General features: G+C 34.4%; 1 protein-coding gene across 1 annotated transcript in view; it reads left to right on the top strand.

Moving 5' to 3' along the window:
• Positions 1 to 3,510: 3,510 nt before the first annotated feature.
• The window catches only part of LOC111622377 (serine/threonine-protein kinase WNK1-like), a 132,256-nt gene continuing 119,676 nt past the window's right edge, over positions 3,511 to 16,090 (top strand). The window contains exons 1-2 of the mRNA XM_023364737.1: positions 3,511 to 3,647; positions 13,040 to 14,243. Coding sequence (XP_023220505.1) covers positions 13,068 to 14,243 — 1,176 coding nt within the window. The 5' untranslated portion in view covers positions 3,511 to 3,647; positions 13,040 to 13,067. The remainder of the gene's footprint in view (positions 3,648 to 13,039; positions 14,244 to 16,090) is intronic.

The raw sequence follows: 16,090 nt of genomic DNA, 5'->3' as shown, positions 1-16,090 counted from the left end.
AATAAGATGTAAATGCGAAAGTGCACTAGGAAACACACAATTTGGCTTCTGCAGGGGGCTGGGAACCAGAGAAGCAATTTTCTGCTTACAAATACTGCTACAGAGGTGCTATGAACATCAAAAAGAAGTGTACATATGTTTTATTGACTATGAGAAAGCCTTTGACTCAGTGGACCACGGCCGCCTAATTAATCAACTGAGAAAACTTGGGCTTGAAACTAACGATATCAACTTTATCACCACTCTCTACTGGAATCAAACAGCCCGGCTCCGCTATGACAACGACCTGACAGACCCAATCCCAATACAAAAAGGCGTCCGGCAGGGCTGCCCATTATCTCCCATTCTTTTCAATATCTATTCGGAAATGATTTTTGACCAAACACTGGCCGACAGCGAGATCGGCATAAAAGTTAATGGACACTACATCAATAACCTAAGATATGCCGACGACACAGCATTAATAGCGGATTCCGAACAAGATTTACAGACTATCTTGAATGAAGTGAACACAAAAAGTCAAGCATGGGGTTTACGAATCAACAAAAAGAAAACAAAGGTGATGAAGGTCAGCAGGACTCCTAGCGAAATCACGATCAAATTAAATAACGAAAAGTTGGAGCAGGTACACCGCTTCAAGTATCTTGGAGTACTAATTGATGACCAGCTGAATCACGAGACCGAAATCAAGAGCAGAATCGAACAAGCCAGGCAGGCATTTACCAAATGGAAAACACTCCTTACCGACAGAAGCTTGAATATCATGCTCAAATTACGCACATTGAAATGCTACATCTGGCCAATTCTACTCTATGGTGTAGAAACTTGGACTCTAACAGCAGCCACTACAAAAAAGCTCCAGGCCTTCGAAATGTGGCTCTACCGAAGAATGCTGAAAATTCCGTGGACGGACAAGATAACCAATGCACAGGTCTTGCAGTACATGCACACGGACCGGGACCTGATCAAAACCATCATCAGCAGGAAATGCAAATATCTAGGCCACATTGCTAGGAACTACCAAAAATACCATCTACTGCCACTCATCCTGGAGGGCAGGATTGAAGGCAAGAAACGTCCAGGTAGACCAAAAACGGCCTGGCTAGATAACATCAACACCTGGTTTCACATGACAACAGCACAAGTTCTACACACAGTGCTAGACAGAGAACAATATCAAAATGAAGTCGCAAACGCCATTCGGCAGCATTAAACAAGAAGAAGAGTTATTTCAAAATACAAGTAATTGTAAAAGCCTTACTGTCCTTTTTAATTCTAAGCAGAAACCCAGAAACTATTACTACAGGTGATATAATAAAAAAATTTTGTTTTTTCCTGAACTAACTCTCATTGCTGTGTCAATCTTTAAACACCAGCTTATGTCCTATTAATAAATTAAGTCCAAGTAGACAATTAAAAATAATATTAGAATTAAAAAGGACAATAAGGCTTTTACAATTAGCTGATAGACAGAGTTTCGTTTGGTAGTGAAGTGGCCCACTGAACAGCTTGGTAGTCGGCATCTTCTTCGGTTCGATAGATGGAGGTATGGGGGAGGTATCTGTACCTTCTAACATATTTTTGGCAAAATATGTCAGTTTGGAAAAAGATACAGATACTCGAGCCGACAAGAAGGGAGCTTTTGGACCCATCCGTATAGATATTAATGTCTGCGTGTTGGAGGAAGCGCATGACACCTAATAACCTTACGGGATGAAGATCAGAGATAGTAGGGTAATTGCAATGTGGTAGCGTACGAACAGCCGTAGATAGAAGTAGAGACCGTTGTTGAGCCTTGACGTTTGTAGTTCTGGTGTAGAAGTTTAGAACCTTTTCTACAATATATAGTGGCAAAGGAAGGCACTATGTTAGTATCAGAGAGGCTTTAATAAAACAGTTCTGCAGCACTTTGAAATTCTGATATCAAACTGGCTTTGAAGAGAGAGTAATTTACTTGCATGACAATTTTACTTGCAATTTACTGAATTTTTACTAGTTACATAAACACAGCCAGAGGCCGCGTAAAGTAGCATCGGTTGTATTGCTCCATTATATAGTTTTATAAGCTTTATTATTTAGTCCCCGGGTGCACCTAGCATATCATAGCGGCGTGTAGTTTATTTTCTTGGCCTTAGCCAAGACGTAATCGACATGGCAACTGAATGTGGTTTCTCTCTATTCTCTTTTGTTTTATTTTGTATGACGTTTCTGTTTACACGTGCATTAGCTAGTCGACCTGGAAAAGTTTTTTGCGTCTTTTGCGAAAATTAAAATTAATACAAAAATAAATATTATGACGTTGATAATAATAATAATATTGTTAATATTTCAAAAATAAAGTTCTTAAAATAAATTGTTCATTCGAATTCATTAAATTTTTATATTTTTAAATTTGCTCGCATAAAGTCTTTTATAAATAATAGTACATATTAATTAATTAATTAATAATTATATATTTTGGACCTAAGGTTTTTAGGGTTTTATAAAAAAATTTTTTTTGGTTACAATCTTTCTATAAAATCATGCCAAAATATTACGTAAGTAGGGAAGGGGAAGAGGATCAAAGAAAATATTACGGTTTCTTACACAGGAGTGGGTGGGGGTCTAGAATGGCCGAAATTGCCCTTACGTAATTTATGGACGACCCCGTATGTTTAAACTGCTCAGTTCGATGAGCTAAGAATCCGCCATTTTGGTGCCGATCTCTGTATTTACTAACCAGAAGTTCTTAATCTCCTTTTCTAGATCACGGGACCTCCTCGAAATAATATTTTTAAATTCATAAAATAAAATGACAAAAAGAAACCAATTATATAGAAATATAGACAGTATTTTCTTAACACGATAAATAGCAATTTCGAGCAATAGCACAAAATTAAAAAGGGGACTTGGAAGAATAAAAGTTGACTTTTATCCTTCCAAGCCCACGGACTCCCGAAAACTTTCTAAGGACTCGTTGGGGACTCGTTTTGAACAGACTCCTGGTTAAGAACCACACGTACTGTACGGTTACGACAGCCGAAGAAGATAGCGTGACCGCCGTTATCTTGTTCTGTTTATAAAGTTTCCGAAACGAGTAATTATATCTGTTAACCTTTTTACACAAATATCGTATTTATGGGGCCAATTAATCTAAGAAAAATGAAAATAATTCTTTCGTATACTGTAAGAAAAGGGCTGGCTAAAAAAAGGCTCTCTTAGTGTTCACAGGACGGAGAGTTAAAAATAAAAATAAAGCCCGGTACCGTACGGAAACAGAGGACTTGGGCGGTCGTTGGCATCTTCCGCTCGAAGACCGTAAAGAAGATGAACGGTTAGGAAAAAGACGTCCGAAGACGGGCGTTGGAGGCCCGGGCCTTCCGAGTGGCGAGATCGGAAAGCGGACTACACGAAAAAGACGGAAGAAAACAAATCCGAAATTCTCTTCCGGCGGAGCGACGGGGCGAAATCGATTCCCGAACAAACGAAGAGTTTGGATTCAGGATTCCCGCTGAGGCAGGAAGCGCTTTTTTTCCGGCGGTCGTCGGTTTCTTCCGCCAGGGGGATCCGGAGCGTAAACGAGTGCGTCGAAGAAGACAGAAGTCGAATGTGGCCGTCGGTAGTTCAATCGTCGTCGGAAAGTCGTTTGGCTTTTTGGCCCTTCACAGGTTAGTGGGTGCGAGTCGGGGCTCTCGTCTTCTCCCCTCCACCCGGCACGCGCGCTTCCACGGATGTCAGTCGCTCTTCTTCCGACGTCGTCCTTCGCGTCCAGTCCCCTCTTCCCTTCTCCCCGACGCTTGTTCGGTCCGAAACCGCAGCGGGCCCGAAGGTGCCCGTCGTTTCCCCTACGTCGCTGACGCCACGCGCGCCCTTCTTCGTCGGCCTCGGCGCCGTCGAATTTCCTTCCCGTCCGACTCGTCTTAACGTCGTTCCGCGATTTTCCTGTCTCGATGGGGTTCCCGATTCCTCTCTCGGACGACCGAGGACCGGGGGCTCGTGCGCAAAGCCGGATCCGTCCCGTTTCACGCCAAAGCCGTCGGTGGCCGCGCGCCGTCTCGTCTTCGCCGATCGTTCGGCCGTCCCTGGCGGACGGTGCCGTTCGAAACCGGACGGGAGGATAGGGCGGCCTTTTCGAAAGACGGGGGGGCGTTAGGGGCCGGAAAGCGCGGCGGACCGTACCCGATTCGTTCGATCGGTTCCCTTTCTCACCGCCTCTACCGCTCAGGGGACGGGATGGGCCTCCTCTTCCCCAGGGATTGGCGGACGGATCCGTTGGCGATCCTTCGTCCCCTCCTTTGGCGGCCGGGATTCGGGACGCGCGTCAGACTTCGCTCGGTCTATTTGGGATGCAATCTTGAGAGAGCGGTGCCATCAAAATTGAAATCTGATGGATGTAACTTGCATTCGTCACGCCATGCTTTTGCTTTCTGTCGATGCGGACTCTCCCCGTCTGCATTCGTTGCTTTAAATTCGTACGGTGACCCCTGCGGTTTGCCGGAATTGCCGATCGTTCGTCGTTGGACTACCCGGTGGCGGGCGGATTTCCTTGTCGTTCTCTTTGCCGATCTCCGACAACGGGTATTCGGCTGCTCTCTGTTGCTACCTGCTACCGCTGTGACTACTGCTGCTTGCAGATTCTCAAAATAATTATCTTACTTATTTTTGTTAATCTTTTTTAAATGTGATAAGTATAGCTTGCATTTATTTTGATCTTTCGTATTAGAAGAGTTTGCATCTTTATTTTGAAGTTTGTGATGCTTTTGTGATTGGAAATATGCTATAGGAACATCTTTATTCTTGTTTATATCATTTAGCCTTTGGTAAAATTGGTTAGATGATGTTTTTTCTTAATGTTGTAGTTTCCTGGAGTCTATCTCGACGTAATTAAACAAGATCTTGCCATGCATGTGTATATGTGTCGAGTGTAGAATATTGTTTTAACGGATCGTGGAATGATGAATTTCTCGGAATAATGAACATTTTTCTCGGATCCCAAATGGATGTAATTTTAGTGGATTGGAAATGCCAAATGAGGGATTTTGTCCATTGTAAACTTTGCTTTTTTCCAACATTTAGTTTATATTTAGGTATTTCTGGAAATTGAATGAAGCACTGGAATATGTACAAAGACTGTTATATTTGGAATATGTACAAAGACTGTTGGCAGGCTGATATGATTGCGAATCCACCATCTGGTAAAACATTCTGTCGCTGGTCCAAGTGTCACGCTGAAATTTAGCGAGGCCGTTGAGTCTCTGGAAGTCTTGAAGACCTTCCTGATGAGTTTTGGCATAAATGAATAGATTGCACACAACATTGCTAATATCGAGCATTTGTTGTTTGAAATAGGCAGAAAGTGACATCGAAACAAACTGATATAGACAAATTTTTTAAGCAAATTGTAAAATTAAGTGAAGTACTCATGAGCATATGTAATTGGTCTCTTTTTGTGGTTACAGTCTATATAGCTTTTTGTTAGCTTTGTCGTGTACAGGTACAACATAATATGATCTTGTAACATACATATTTCTATAGAATCAAGAGTTGACATATCAAGAGATTAAATAATTTAAAGTTACATGTATTTCTTACATGTAGATGGTTAAAAAATGGAGATTTGTTCAAATAATGGATATTTACCCATGTGTGCAAGAAATCTGTTTGCAATATAATGCATTCTCAGAACTACAGGTGACTTTTGGCAGCCGAAACAATCTGTTTGAATAAGATTCTACTGTATCTTTAACTCGGTTATGAGGTTGTTTAATTGTTAAAATTCTAAGAACCTAGCCATACAGAAAACTAGTAACCAAAAACAAATGTAAAGTTTCTGAATTGAATGTATTGGGTGATTGGTTAACAAACAAATCGGATAACAAACACTTTTGTGAAAGATTTTTATGTTTGGTCAACGAACACATGTTTGGATAATGAACACCTCACAGAACAAACACAAAAAGCAACATATAATAATTAATACTGATTGGTCTTCCCTTGTCTTCGGGCAACAATTCGAAACTTTTCGGAGTGCAAGATGTTGACATCGATGCTCAATCTGGTTTATACTGATCAAATAGTATTCCTCTGAACTTTGAAACTCTTTCTTGTAATTCTAGCCTTTTATTTTTCTGACAGAAACAATTCTTTTACAGCAGTGTTTTTCAACCTTCTTGAATACGTGATCCCTTTACAAGTTAAAAAATTCTGGTGACCCTCCAGGGCCATATTTAAACTATATCAGTGATTTTAAAAACTACGTATTTAATTTTCTTTCTTTAAATATCGATTGAAAAACCAATTGTACTGTAAAATAAACAGGCACAGCCCTCTCACTGAAATTCTAGTTTTTTTTTATTGTAGTGTAGGACCTATAAACACTTGTCTTTTCTTACACCCGCGACCCCCTCATGTAAGGCTTTGCAACCCCTGGGGTTGCAACCCACAGGTTGAAAAACACTGTTTTATAGTATTTGTGAGACTGTCGGGTGGGGCACTAGTTAAGTTTTGCGTTGGTTTTTATTTTTGAAAGGTGAGAGTATAATAGCAAAGGTAGAGAGTGGGCAGAAGATGTCTGATGTTGCTAGGCAGTATGGCTCGAACAGGTCTACAGTAGGCCGCAGTTCAATCTTATCTAAGAAAGATACTGTATTATCGAGAAGACTCAAGCAGCTAAAGGAGTAACAAAAATCACATCTGAGAAATAAAGAACATTGAAGAGCTCATAATGGAACCCGAAATGGATCTGACGAAGAAGAACGCCAAGAACCCTTGAATGTAAAACACCAAGAAACTCGGCAAGATATGTTTTCTTTTGAAAAACAGGATTAACGCCGATATCTTCTATTAAAGATCTTTTGAAGAAGTGGGAAGATGTCAGAACAACGGTTTTAGAATGGCATCCAAACCAGGTTGATGTTAATAGGCTTGGGATCTCTACAATTACAATACTATTAATTACTTCTGAAAAATCATGAAGAAGACAGAAAGGCGATCGACATTAGACAGCTTCTTTAATCCCCACAAAAGGAAAAAACATGACTAATAAAAATTCAGGACTGTGTATGTATGTATTTTTGTTATTACATATACAGTAAATAAACATAGTAAGAAAGTGTAAATTTTTTGTTTTTTGGGGTTTCCAGAATGAATTAATCAAATTCCCATAAAAACCTATGGTAAATCGATAATCGGTTAACAAACAATTTGGATAGCGAACAAAATCTTGGAATGGATTATGTTCGTTAACCGATCACCCACTGTATTTTAAAACCTATTTTGTTGTGAATTAATTTTTTATTTTTTGAGTACTAAATAGTAATAGAATAAATAAATACTGTAAGTCCAAAATACAAACTGACTTATAGAGCATATCCCATGCAAGGAGACTATCTTGATATGACTGACAAACAAAATTTTATTTAGATTGGCACTTTTTTAGAATGTAACTATCATGTTACACGAGGGATACCTGTATTTGAATTTACTTAACAAATCTAAATAACAAACTATATTTAATGAATATACAGGCATCTTTTGATTAATGAGATTAATTAGTTCCTCATGTTTCCACGTATATCAAAATCACTTTAATCAAATATAATCAATGGTAAAAGTTAAAATTTATCCATGATCAATTATTGTATTAATAAATATGTGTGAAATAAGATGTGTAATCATTGGTAGCCCTATTTTTTTCTTGTTTCATTATTTCAAAAATAAACAGTGCCATAGATAAGAGAAAGAAAAAAATGTTTAATTACACATTGAATTTCTTTACAGCAGGTAGGCCTACTTTAACAGTTGCCAACTCTAGGATAATCTTCTGGCAGTCACCTGAGATACTTGACCCTCAACAGAAATAATTGCAATTTTTATACACTAAAAAGCATTAAAAATTGCAATATTAATGATTTATACAATAAACAAAAGAAAAACAAATGTTACAAAAATAAAATCCTTTACAATTAATCCTTATGACTAAACTTACAACTAATAGGGTTAAGAAATTAAGATAAGAGGACAAGAAGTATTCAAGATGGAGGATAGACAAGAACAAAGGTACTTGTCATCTTGATAGTCCACAAGGAAATTCCTTTATTGTGAAACACATTTTTCTCTCCTTGGTCTACTGTTTGACTCTTACCATCAAACTATCTTTTCTTTAGTCAGAAGTTGAAACTGGTCAAGTTGGATCCAGCACCACACGTACACTACAGATCAGTGAAAAGGGGAATTCTTTGTCACTCAGAATATGATTAGTAATTAATAAGCTTCATCATAATTTCCTCCCGGTATTTTCCATGATCCTCTCCTGAAGTTTGTAGTTCAACTGTACACTCCGGTAACAGATGGCTACATGCTCCTTCTTTGAGTTCTTCCTCTCACCTGGTTCTCAAACCACAAACTGATCCTCTTCTCTCTCTTGTGCCCTTGGCACTTCTCCACTAATTGAACTGGCTCTTCCTGGAAGTGACCCTCATCTCCAAGGAGGAAGGATATTACTGATCTTATTCTAAGGTATTTTTCCTACTGCAAAGATATCAGTTTTGTTTCAGCCAAGCCAATAAATCCTAGCATTAATAAACTGTTCTAAAATACATAAATGGAAAATAAAGACAATTATCAGATCTTATATATCCACTAGCTGTTACCAGTGACTTTGCCTGCAGGAATTTGCAAACAACCACCATTTATATTCAGTATTTCAACAACCATAGTAATTGTTATATAACATCTACTGCTGAGAATGATAAGAATTGCTGAGAATCAAACGAACTGTTTTCAATTTGTAAACATTCCAGAAAATTGATCAATTGTTCTGTAATTGAACCAATATGCAATAAATTTGAATTTAAAACAGTTAAAACATTTGGTTAAAAAATCGAAATATATGAAAATATTTATAACAATGTCTGAAATGTTATCGAGTTAATACATCTAAGTACTCAATGAAGACTAAACATAGTTAAAAATCGCATGTAAAATAGTACAGTAGAAGCCGTTCTTCAGGTTATGCCTTAATGTTCTCCCTCCCCCCACGGGGGAATTTCAAAAAATTTCTTCTTAGTGTGAGTTTTCATGACATACCAAATTTCACCTCTAGGTTCAGCGGTTTGCTCTGGGTGATGATGAGTCAGTCAGTCAGGACAAGTAATTTCATATATTTAGATAATTATTTATTGAATTCAATCACCATTTGATCTTAATTTTTAGACATGTGCAGTGTGCACTTTGTAACTGCATGTGATATAATTCACTATAAGTGCACTGTGGTTATGAATTATAGTTTAAATGATGATAATGATGTTGCAGCTGCATAAAAAAAATATCTATTGTATATATTTGATGCAAATGGTAAACCCCACCAACATTCTTTCCAAAGCTTTTTTTTTTCCTGGGCTGAATAGACTATACGGTAAAAAGCTGTGCAAACTGCAGTTTGTATGATACTGAATATTTTTCCAATTTGGCAGGTTTCTGTTTTGAATGGGTTCTTTTTTTAACATAGAAAACTGCTCTGTTTTGAAGAATTTTTCCATTTAGGCTAGTTTCCTTTTTATTTGGGTTCTGTTTTGGACAGATTTTACCATACACTGCTTAATTTAGGTAAATATTTTAACTTCAGCCTAATCAGAAGAAAGAAATAATACCCAGAATTGGACAATTAATTACTACACAAATATGTGAATTCCACTGCATGATTTGAAATTCCCATTACACATGTTGTGTTTGGTTGCATTTAGAATATGCACTCGGATATTACGGAAGTTTTACAAAGTTTGAGAAAATGTGAAAGGACAAAGAACAGGAGAATAATACCAAAAAAATAAAGTACTAACTAAAATAGACTATGGCATCAGTGGCATGTGTTGGCATTTGATGATGGGGAAGCTGTGCCAGCCCTGGATAGAATCATTGAAGGTGTTATATGATGTTTTGGTGTGTATCATCCACCAGCTAAACTGCATAAAGTTGGTGCTCTGTAAAACACATGTGTGAATGCATATAATCTGGCTGCTTTACACAAAATCTTTTTGCCGTGGAAGCTATCTCATATTCAAAAATACGGCACTTCCATTGGGAATATTCATATACAAATTTATATTTGAATATACAATAGAAATCATATCATTTCTTTCACATGTAATATAGAAATTTGTAATAAGATACATATTGTGATTATAATAAAATATTCATTTTAATTAATCCAAAGTACATTAAAATATGAAAATAATTGCACAATATGTATTTATATTGTACATTATACTGCACAATTTGTATTTATATGTTAGAAAATAAAAGGGAAACAGTGCTTCCACAACTTCCATGGATGGCAGGCCACTGTATGGCATACAGCCACATTTGCTTATATGGTAATGTACTCTTTTAGGAAAAAATTAATACGAAGTGAATGTTTAATAAATGGTTGTACCTACATTAGTTACAGTTGCTAGAGAAAAGTTATCAAGAATCTTGAAAAGTATTAGTTTTTTCTTATCAACATAAATTTATGATAATTGTACACATGCTACGCAGTGATTGCTTGTGCTGCTTATAACATTGTTTATTGGCTCTGCTGGGAGCAAAGTCCATTCTTGAACAAGAGCATCTTGAAATCCCTGGATGTATTTGATGGAGTTGACAAGTTGCTACTAAAACATTCCATACATTTTACTTCATACAGGTGCTATATGATTCATCTCGCTGTTTATCCCAAGCAATGAATATATCTTCACTATGATGGAAGTTATTGACAAGCGTAGTCCTATATGTGTAGATATTATCATCCATGAAAATTAAATCTGCATCCATAGCATCATGGGAAAAGTCATTGGGCTTCCAAAATTGTCTCTATACTTTCAGTAGTGGCACTCCTTGTGCAAATGTGGAGCCCATTGAAACCATTAAGCAATGAACCATTGAATATATTAACCATTAATAGTGGTCTTGTCAGAGAGGAGTAACTCTTGGACGTCCTCTTCCCTAATGACATTCAACATTTTCTGTTCTTTGAAATCTGGCCAAAGCTCGAATATGACACTCTGAGGCACATTCAGAGTCCTAGAAAAATTTGTAAACGACTGATCTGCTTATGGGTTGTTTCATAAAATCTTTGTGGCATTATTATTGTCAGCAGCAAACAATTAAATAGTAGAAATGCATACCATTTGATAGTCATCTCAAAATTAAGTGACCTTTGGCTCAAGTAATAGCAGGTCTGTGATTTTTTACATTAATTCTTAATGATGTATGTTTTTGAAAGTTGTTACATTACTGTGAGTTTGGATGGAAGGTACGATGCTTAACAGGTTAACAAGGAAAATGATATATTAAGCATGCTAGATATATCTGACAGCTAATGTGTCACTATCTTACAGAGAGAGAGTTACAGATCATACATGGTCTTATCAAGAAAACAGAATATTTTAAGGACGTAAAATTTCCCCAAAAATTTTTGCACAGAAAATAAAACACAAATTTATAAACCAATTACTAATAATTGCTAAGTAATTTGCAATGTTCAAATTAAATCATACAAGTATTAGTAATTAAATAGATTTACTATATAATTTGCCCCACAACATTAAACTTATAACGTAAAAACTTTTTAAATAAAAAGTGCTCATCATCATAGAATAGCATGTACAGTACAGTTATAAACTTGATATAATACTTTGACTTCAATTTTATTTCTATTATTCAATGCTGCAAATGACCTAATTTTTGCATAGGGTGCTAACTGACAGATGTTTTGATGTCCAAAAACACAAAATCTATTTATGATAATGATGTACAAGTTTTTCTGAAAAATTATTTAAGAAATGCACTTATTTTTTGTAAGAAGAAAACTTTTTAGCATTTTTGACTGACTTTTTCATTATTACTATTTTTTTTTGAAAACAGCCATATTTTTCTTATTTTTTAAAATACATTTTCATAAAAAATTTACATACCAGAATCATTTACGGTGTGATCACATAAAAAGATTGATAAACAAATGTTTTGGAACCTCATCTGGGCTTTGCTTCAGGTTCCAAACAGTTTCTAGATAGATGTTCAGTATCCATTAAAAATCCATTTGGTCAATATGTTGTTTAAAGTTTGAGTTACATTTTCATGTTAATATTTTTCATTTTATAGTAAGTCCACAAAAAAAATATGATAAATAAAGAAAAATAATTCTGTGTGTAGCGTCTTTGCAATCTAAACAATAATTTTGGTAGACGATCAAACAGCAATTAGTTAGAAAAACATTACAGTTTATTTAAAACACTTTCTTAAATTCAGATGCATTTTGGGTTGGCTCGTATTCCCAACCCCTCTTCAGTGTTGTTAAAATTACAAAAAACAAGGTGAATTTAAGAAAGTGTTTTAAACAAACTGTAATGTTTTTCTAACTAATTGCTGTTTGATTATCTACCAAAATTATTGTTTGGATTGCAAAGACGCTACACACAGAATTTGAAGATACAGCAACCATGTCTCCTACTTTAAGAAAAATAATGTTTATAAAATGATAATAAAACTTCTAATTAGCAGTTTAATTGAGACAGTTCAGAAAAATTTTTAAATGTAATTTATTAATTTTCAAATTTTTCATTTGGGAACATGTGAATATTTCGTTTCAATTCAAGCCAACATGGAATGTTGGCTCAAATTAAATTGGCTCTTTAAAAATTTAGTATGGCGCATGTTTACCAGTGGTATACATACCAATTTTGAGAAACTGCTTTAGATAATTATGTACATTAATGCTTTCTATTTTTCTATTCTATTAATATTTATTTATATTTGTTATTATTTTTATTTGTAAATTAGTTTTAATTCTTAAAGATCAAATTCAAAGTCCTTTGCTATGAATATGAAAATTTTTGTAGGAATGCAATGTGTGTGCATTTTATGTGAGAATTGTTGTTATAAGATAATTATTTTGTATGTGCTCAACATAAAATATTACTTTTATAAGTAACTTTTAATAATTTATTGAATTAATATCTTTCTGTTTAAATAAAATTATGTAAAAAATCTTTTTAGCTAATTTTTTTGTTTTGTTTTATAGATTATAACTGTTACATTTATGATTCGATATGCTAAAGAGGAAAGTGAAAAATACGCTGCAAAATGACTGTCGTCAATCTTCGAGAACGGATGTAATTGCACCTTCTAGAGAAGTATTGAAACATTCCATAACAGTTAATCCTCAGGCTAATTACTCCTGCTCGGGGAACAAACCTATACTTTCACCATTAAATTTACCAAAGTCTTCCCAAACCCATTTATTGAGACATTCAAATCGCACATCAAATTTAGAAGCAATAACAAAAAATAAATCGGATTATCTAGCGATTTCAAGCAGTTGCTTAAAGTCTACATCGCTCGTAAAACAACATCTACCGACCTTGTCTGACAGTATCACAAATAAAGTCAGAACAAATATCTTTAAAAATAGTAATTATAATCAGTTAGGCAATTCCAATACAAAAGCACAGTTAAAAGGTGAAAAGTCATCTCAGTATTCTGTAAAATCTAAATTAACAAATCTAACAGAACATAAAAATATAAAAAAAGAATCATCTGCAGTTGTTCACAATGGTATGTTTTTAAAAAACTGCAAAGCCAATAAGAAAGAGAATATGGCTACATCCGAATTTAATTCTCCATCAAAATCTATAAAATCTGATGTTGGCAAAACTAGTGCAAATCAAGAATTAGATTCATCAGTTGTCAAGAAAGAAATATGTAAAAAACCAATATCTCAGAATATAGAAAAAGAGGAATGTCTGAAATCAAAAGTAACAAAAAATAATAATTTTGTAGAATTTGGTAGTAATAAAATTAATGCAAAAACCTTTGAAGAATGTAATAAGAATATGATATCTGAAAATATCCAAATTGGTTCATGCATTAATAACAAATTAAGTGATAATAGTAATCTTCAAACTTTAAAAGGTGAAGTTCCTACTGACATTAAAAAAGTACATGATAATCCAAGGAAAGAATCTGCTTCACCTTCTGTCTCTTTAAATGAAGGTGGTGTTTTTCCACATAAAGATTTTTCACTTGAAAAGACTTTGGAGGATATGAGTAAAAGTGAAGTAAGTGAATTAACTTTAGAAGAAGATGAAGCAGTAAAAGCAAGAGATACTTCTCCAGATGGAAGATTTTTGAAATTTGAAGAAGAGATTGGTCGAGGATCATTTAAAACTGTTTATAAAGGACTGGATACTTCTACGGGAGTAGCTGTTGCTTGGTGTGAACTTCAGGTAAGATTTGATTGGATTGTTATTAATAATTGAAATAAAGTTAAAATTTTAAATAAGCACTTTTAAGTAAGTTAAGTAAAATTGTTTTTGGTTTCTTATTTAAATAAAAATAAAAATAAATCAGACTGGCAGATCATAAACATGATAGTGATAACAATAATCCAGTTCTTATACTTTAGTACAATATGCATAATATGTAGATACCCCAGGCAACAGAAGCCGGGGTATCTACAAACCTTAACCAGACCAAATTATTATGGCATGTGTATGAGGAACATAAACTACAAATGTTAAAAACATTAGAAATATTTAATGGCAAACTTTGTACAATAATCCATGTAAAAACATTTCATCACAAGATGGACAAATCACTGCAACATGTAGAAAAATGTATATTATTATTTGTCTTAGAATTATTTACTGTTATGTTTTATCATAATTATATAGTATATTACATTTTTTAAATTATGTTTTTAATTACAAATGCATGAGAAATATAGGACATTCTATATCTTAAAAATTAAATGATGTCACTTACCCAGTAACATTCCAATTTCTAATAAATTGAAGCTAGTGTGTGCAACCTGACACAGGCTTATGAAATATGCCAAAAATATTTGTAATTAATGTGTTTGCTGGAAGTACAAGGATGGTGCTGAGAGTTAAAGATTAAAACTCAAAATTGAAAAAACAAGAGTTATTTTTCAACACAAACAACTATTAACCTTAGTTTTAAAACCAGCAAGCTTTAATTCAACTTTGACAAATGTTTTCAATCTAATTATAGATCTGCTTCAGATCTATAAAGCTTAACATTCTAATTCTAGAATGTACATGTGATCATTACAGTATTAAATTGTTAATATTGTAATTATATTGTAACGTTAAATTGTTTTATCATCAAAAATTTGAATTTTTTTAAAAAAATGATTTACTATCAGTCTTACAATCCACATTGCTAAAACTCTACTATGAATGGCATATTTTTGAAATTTGTTTCGGTTAAAAATTTCAAAACAAAATAATTGAGAAGCATAGGTAACTTTGCCTCTCAATTAAAACTATAACTTAATAATTTAAAAAGTAAGTTAAGTTTGTCATTTATAATTCAGATACATGCATTATTAATAGGTTACTAAGTAAGGTTTTAAGGTCCTGATAAAATCTTAAGATAGTTTTTTAAACAAATATTTAAAAAACAAATTTTTTAAGAAAGTGTTTGATATAACTTAAAATTTAATTATTTGCATAATATAGGAAAGAAAGAATGAGAGTAATATATGTAATAATTGAACTGATTAATCAAATGAATATATGCACCACTCCACATTGGGATATATGTAACAACGGTCACAGACCCAATATCCAATGCATATAATACAAAAAATGAACATTGCACAAATGTTTTTTAACTCCTGAGTTCTTCTTCAGATGCAACTGAATGGTTACCCAATGGAAAGTTATTGGATCTATTGCTTGCCTGTAAAAATTTTAAAATCAACATAATTCGAACAATCTTTGAAAATATAAATGTGAATTTAATGCTTCATAAGCATTGTCATGTGCATAACGATCATTCAACTAATGACTATAATGTTGTGTTGAACAGGGCCTGCCAGACCATTGGACAACACCATTTTCTCCTTAAAATTTATACAGGACTAGCTTACCCGTCGCGCATTGCTGCGATCTCAGAAGAAAGGAAATTCAAGCAAACTCGTTATGATAAAATTCAATTTACATTTTATTATTTTTATTGAAACTTATTATTATTATTCATTTTCATCGGGAAAACATTTCAAAGTGTCGTTTCAATTCTATTTATTTATTGGAGTGTTTGTGGATAC

The sequence above is a fragment of the Centruroides sculpturatus genome, unplaced genomic scaffold (genome assembly GCF_000671375.1).
Source record: "Centruroides sculpturatus isolate CEXI.00-Female unplaced genomic scaffold, Cexi_2.0 scaffold7, whole genome shotgun sequence".
NCBI classification, from domain to species: Eukaryota; Metazoa; Arthropoda; class Arachnida; order Scorpiones; family Buthidae; genus Centruroides; species Centruroides sculpturatus.
The sequence above is the reverse complement of the archived record's forward strand: the minus strand, read 5'-3'. Positions and strand labels throughout refer to the sequence as shown.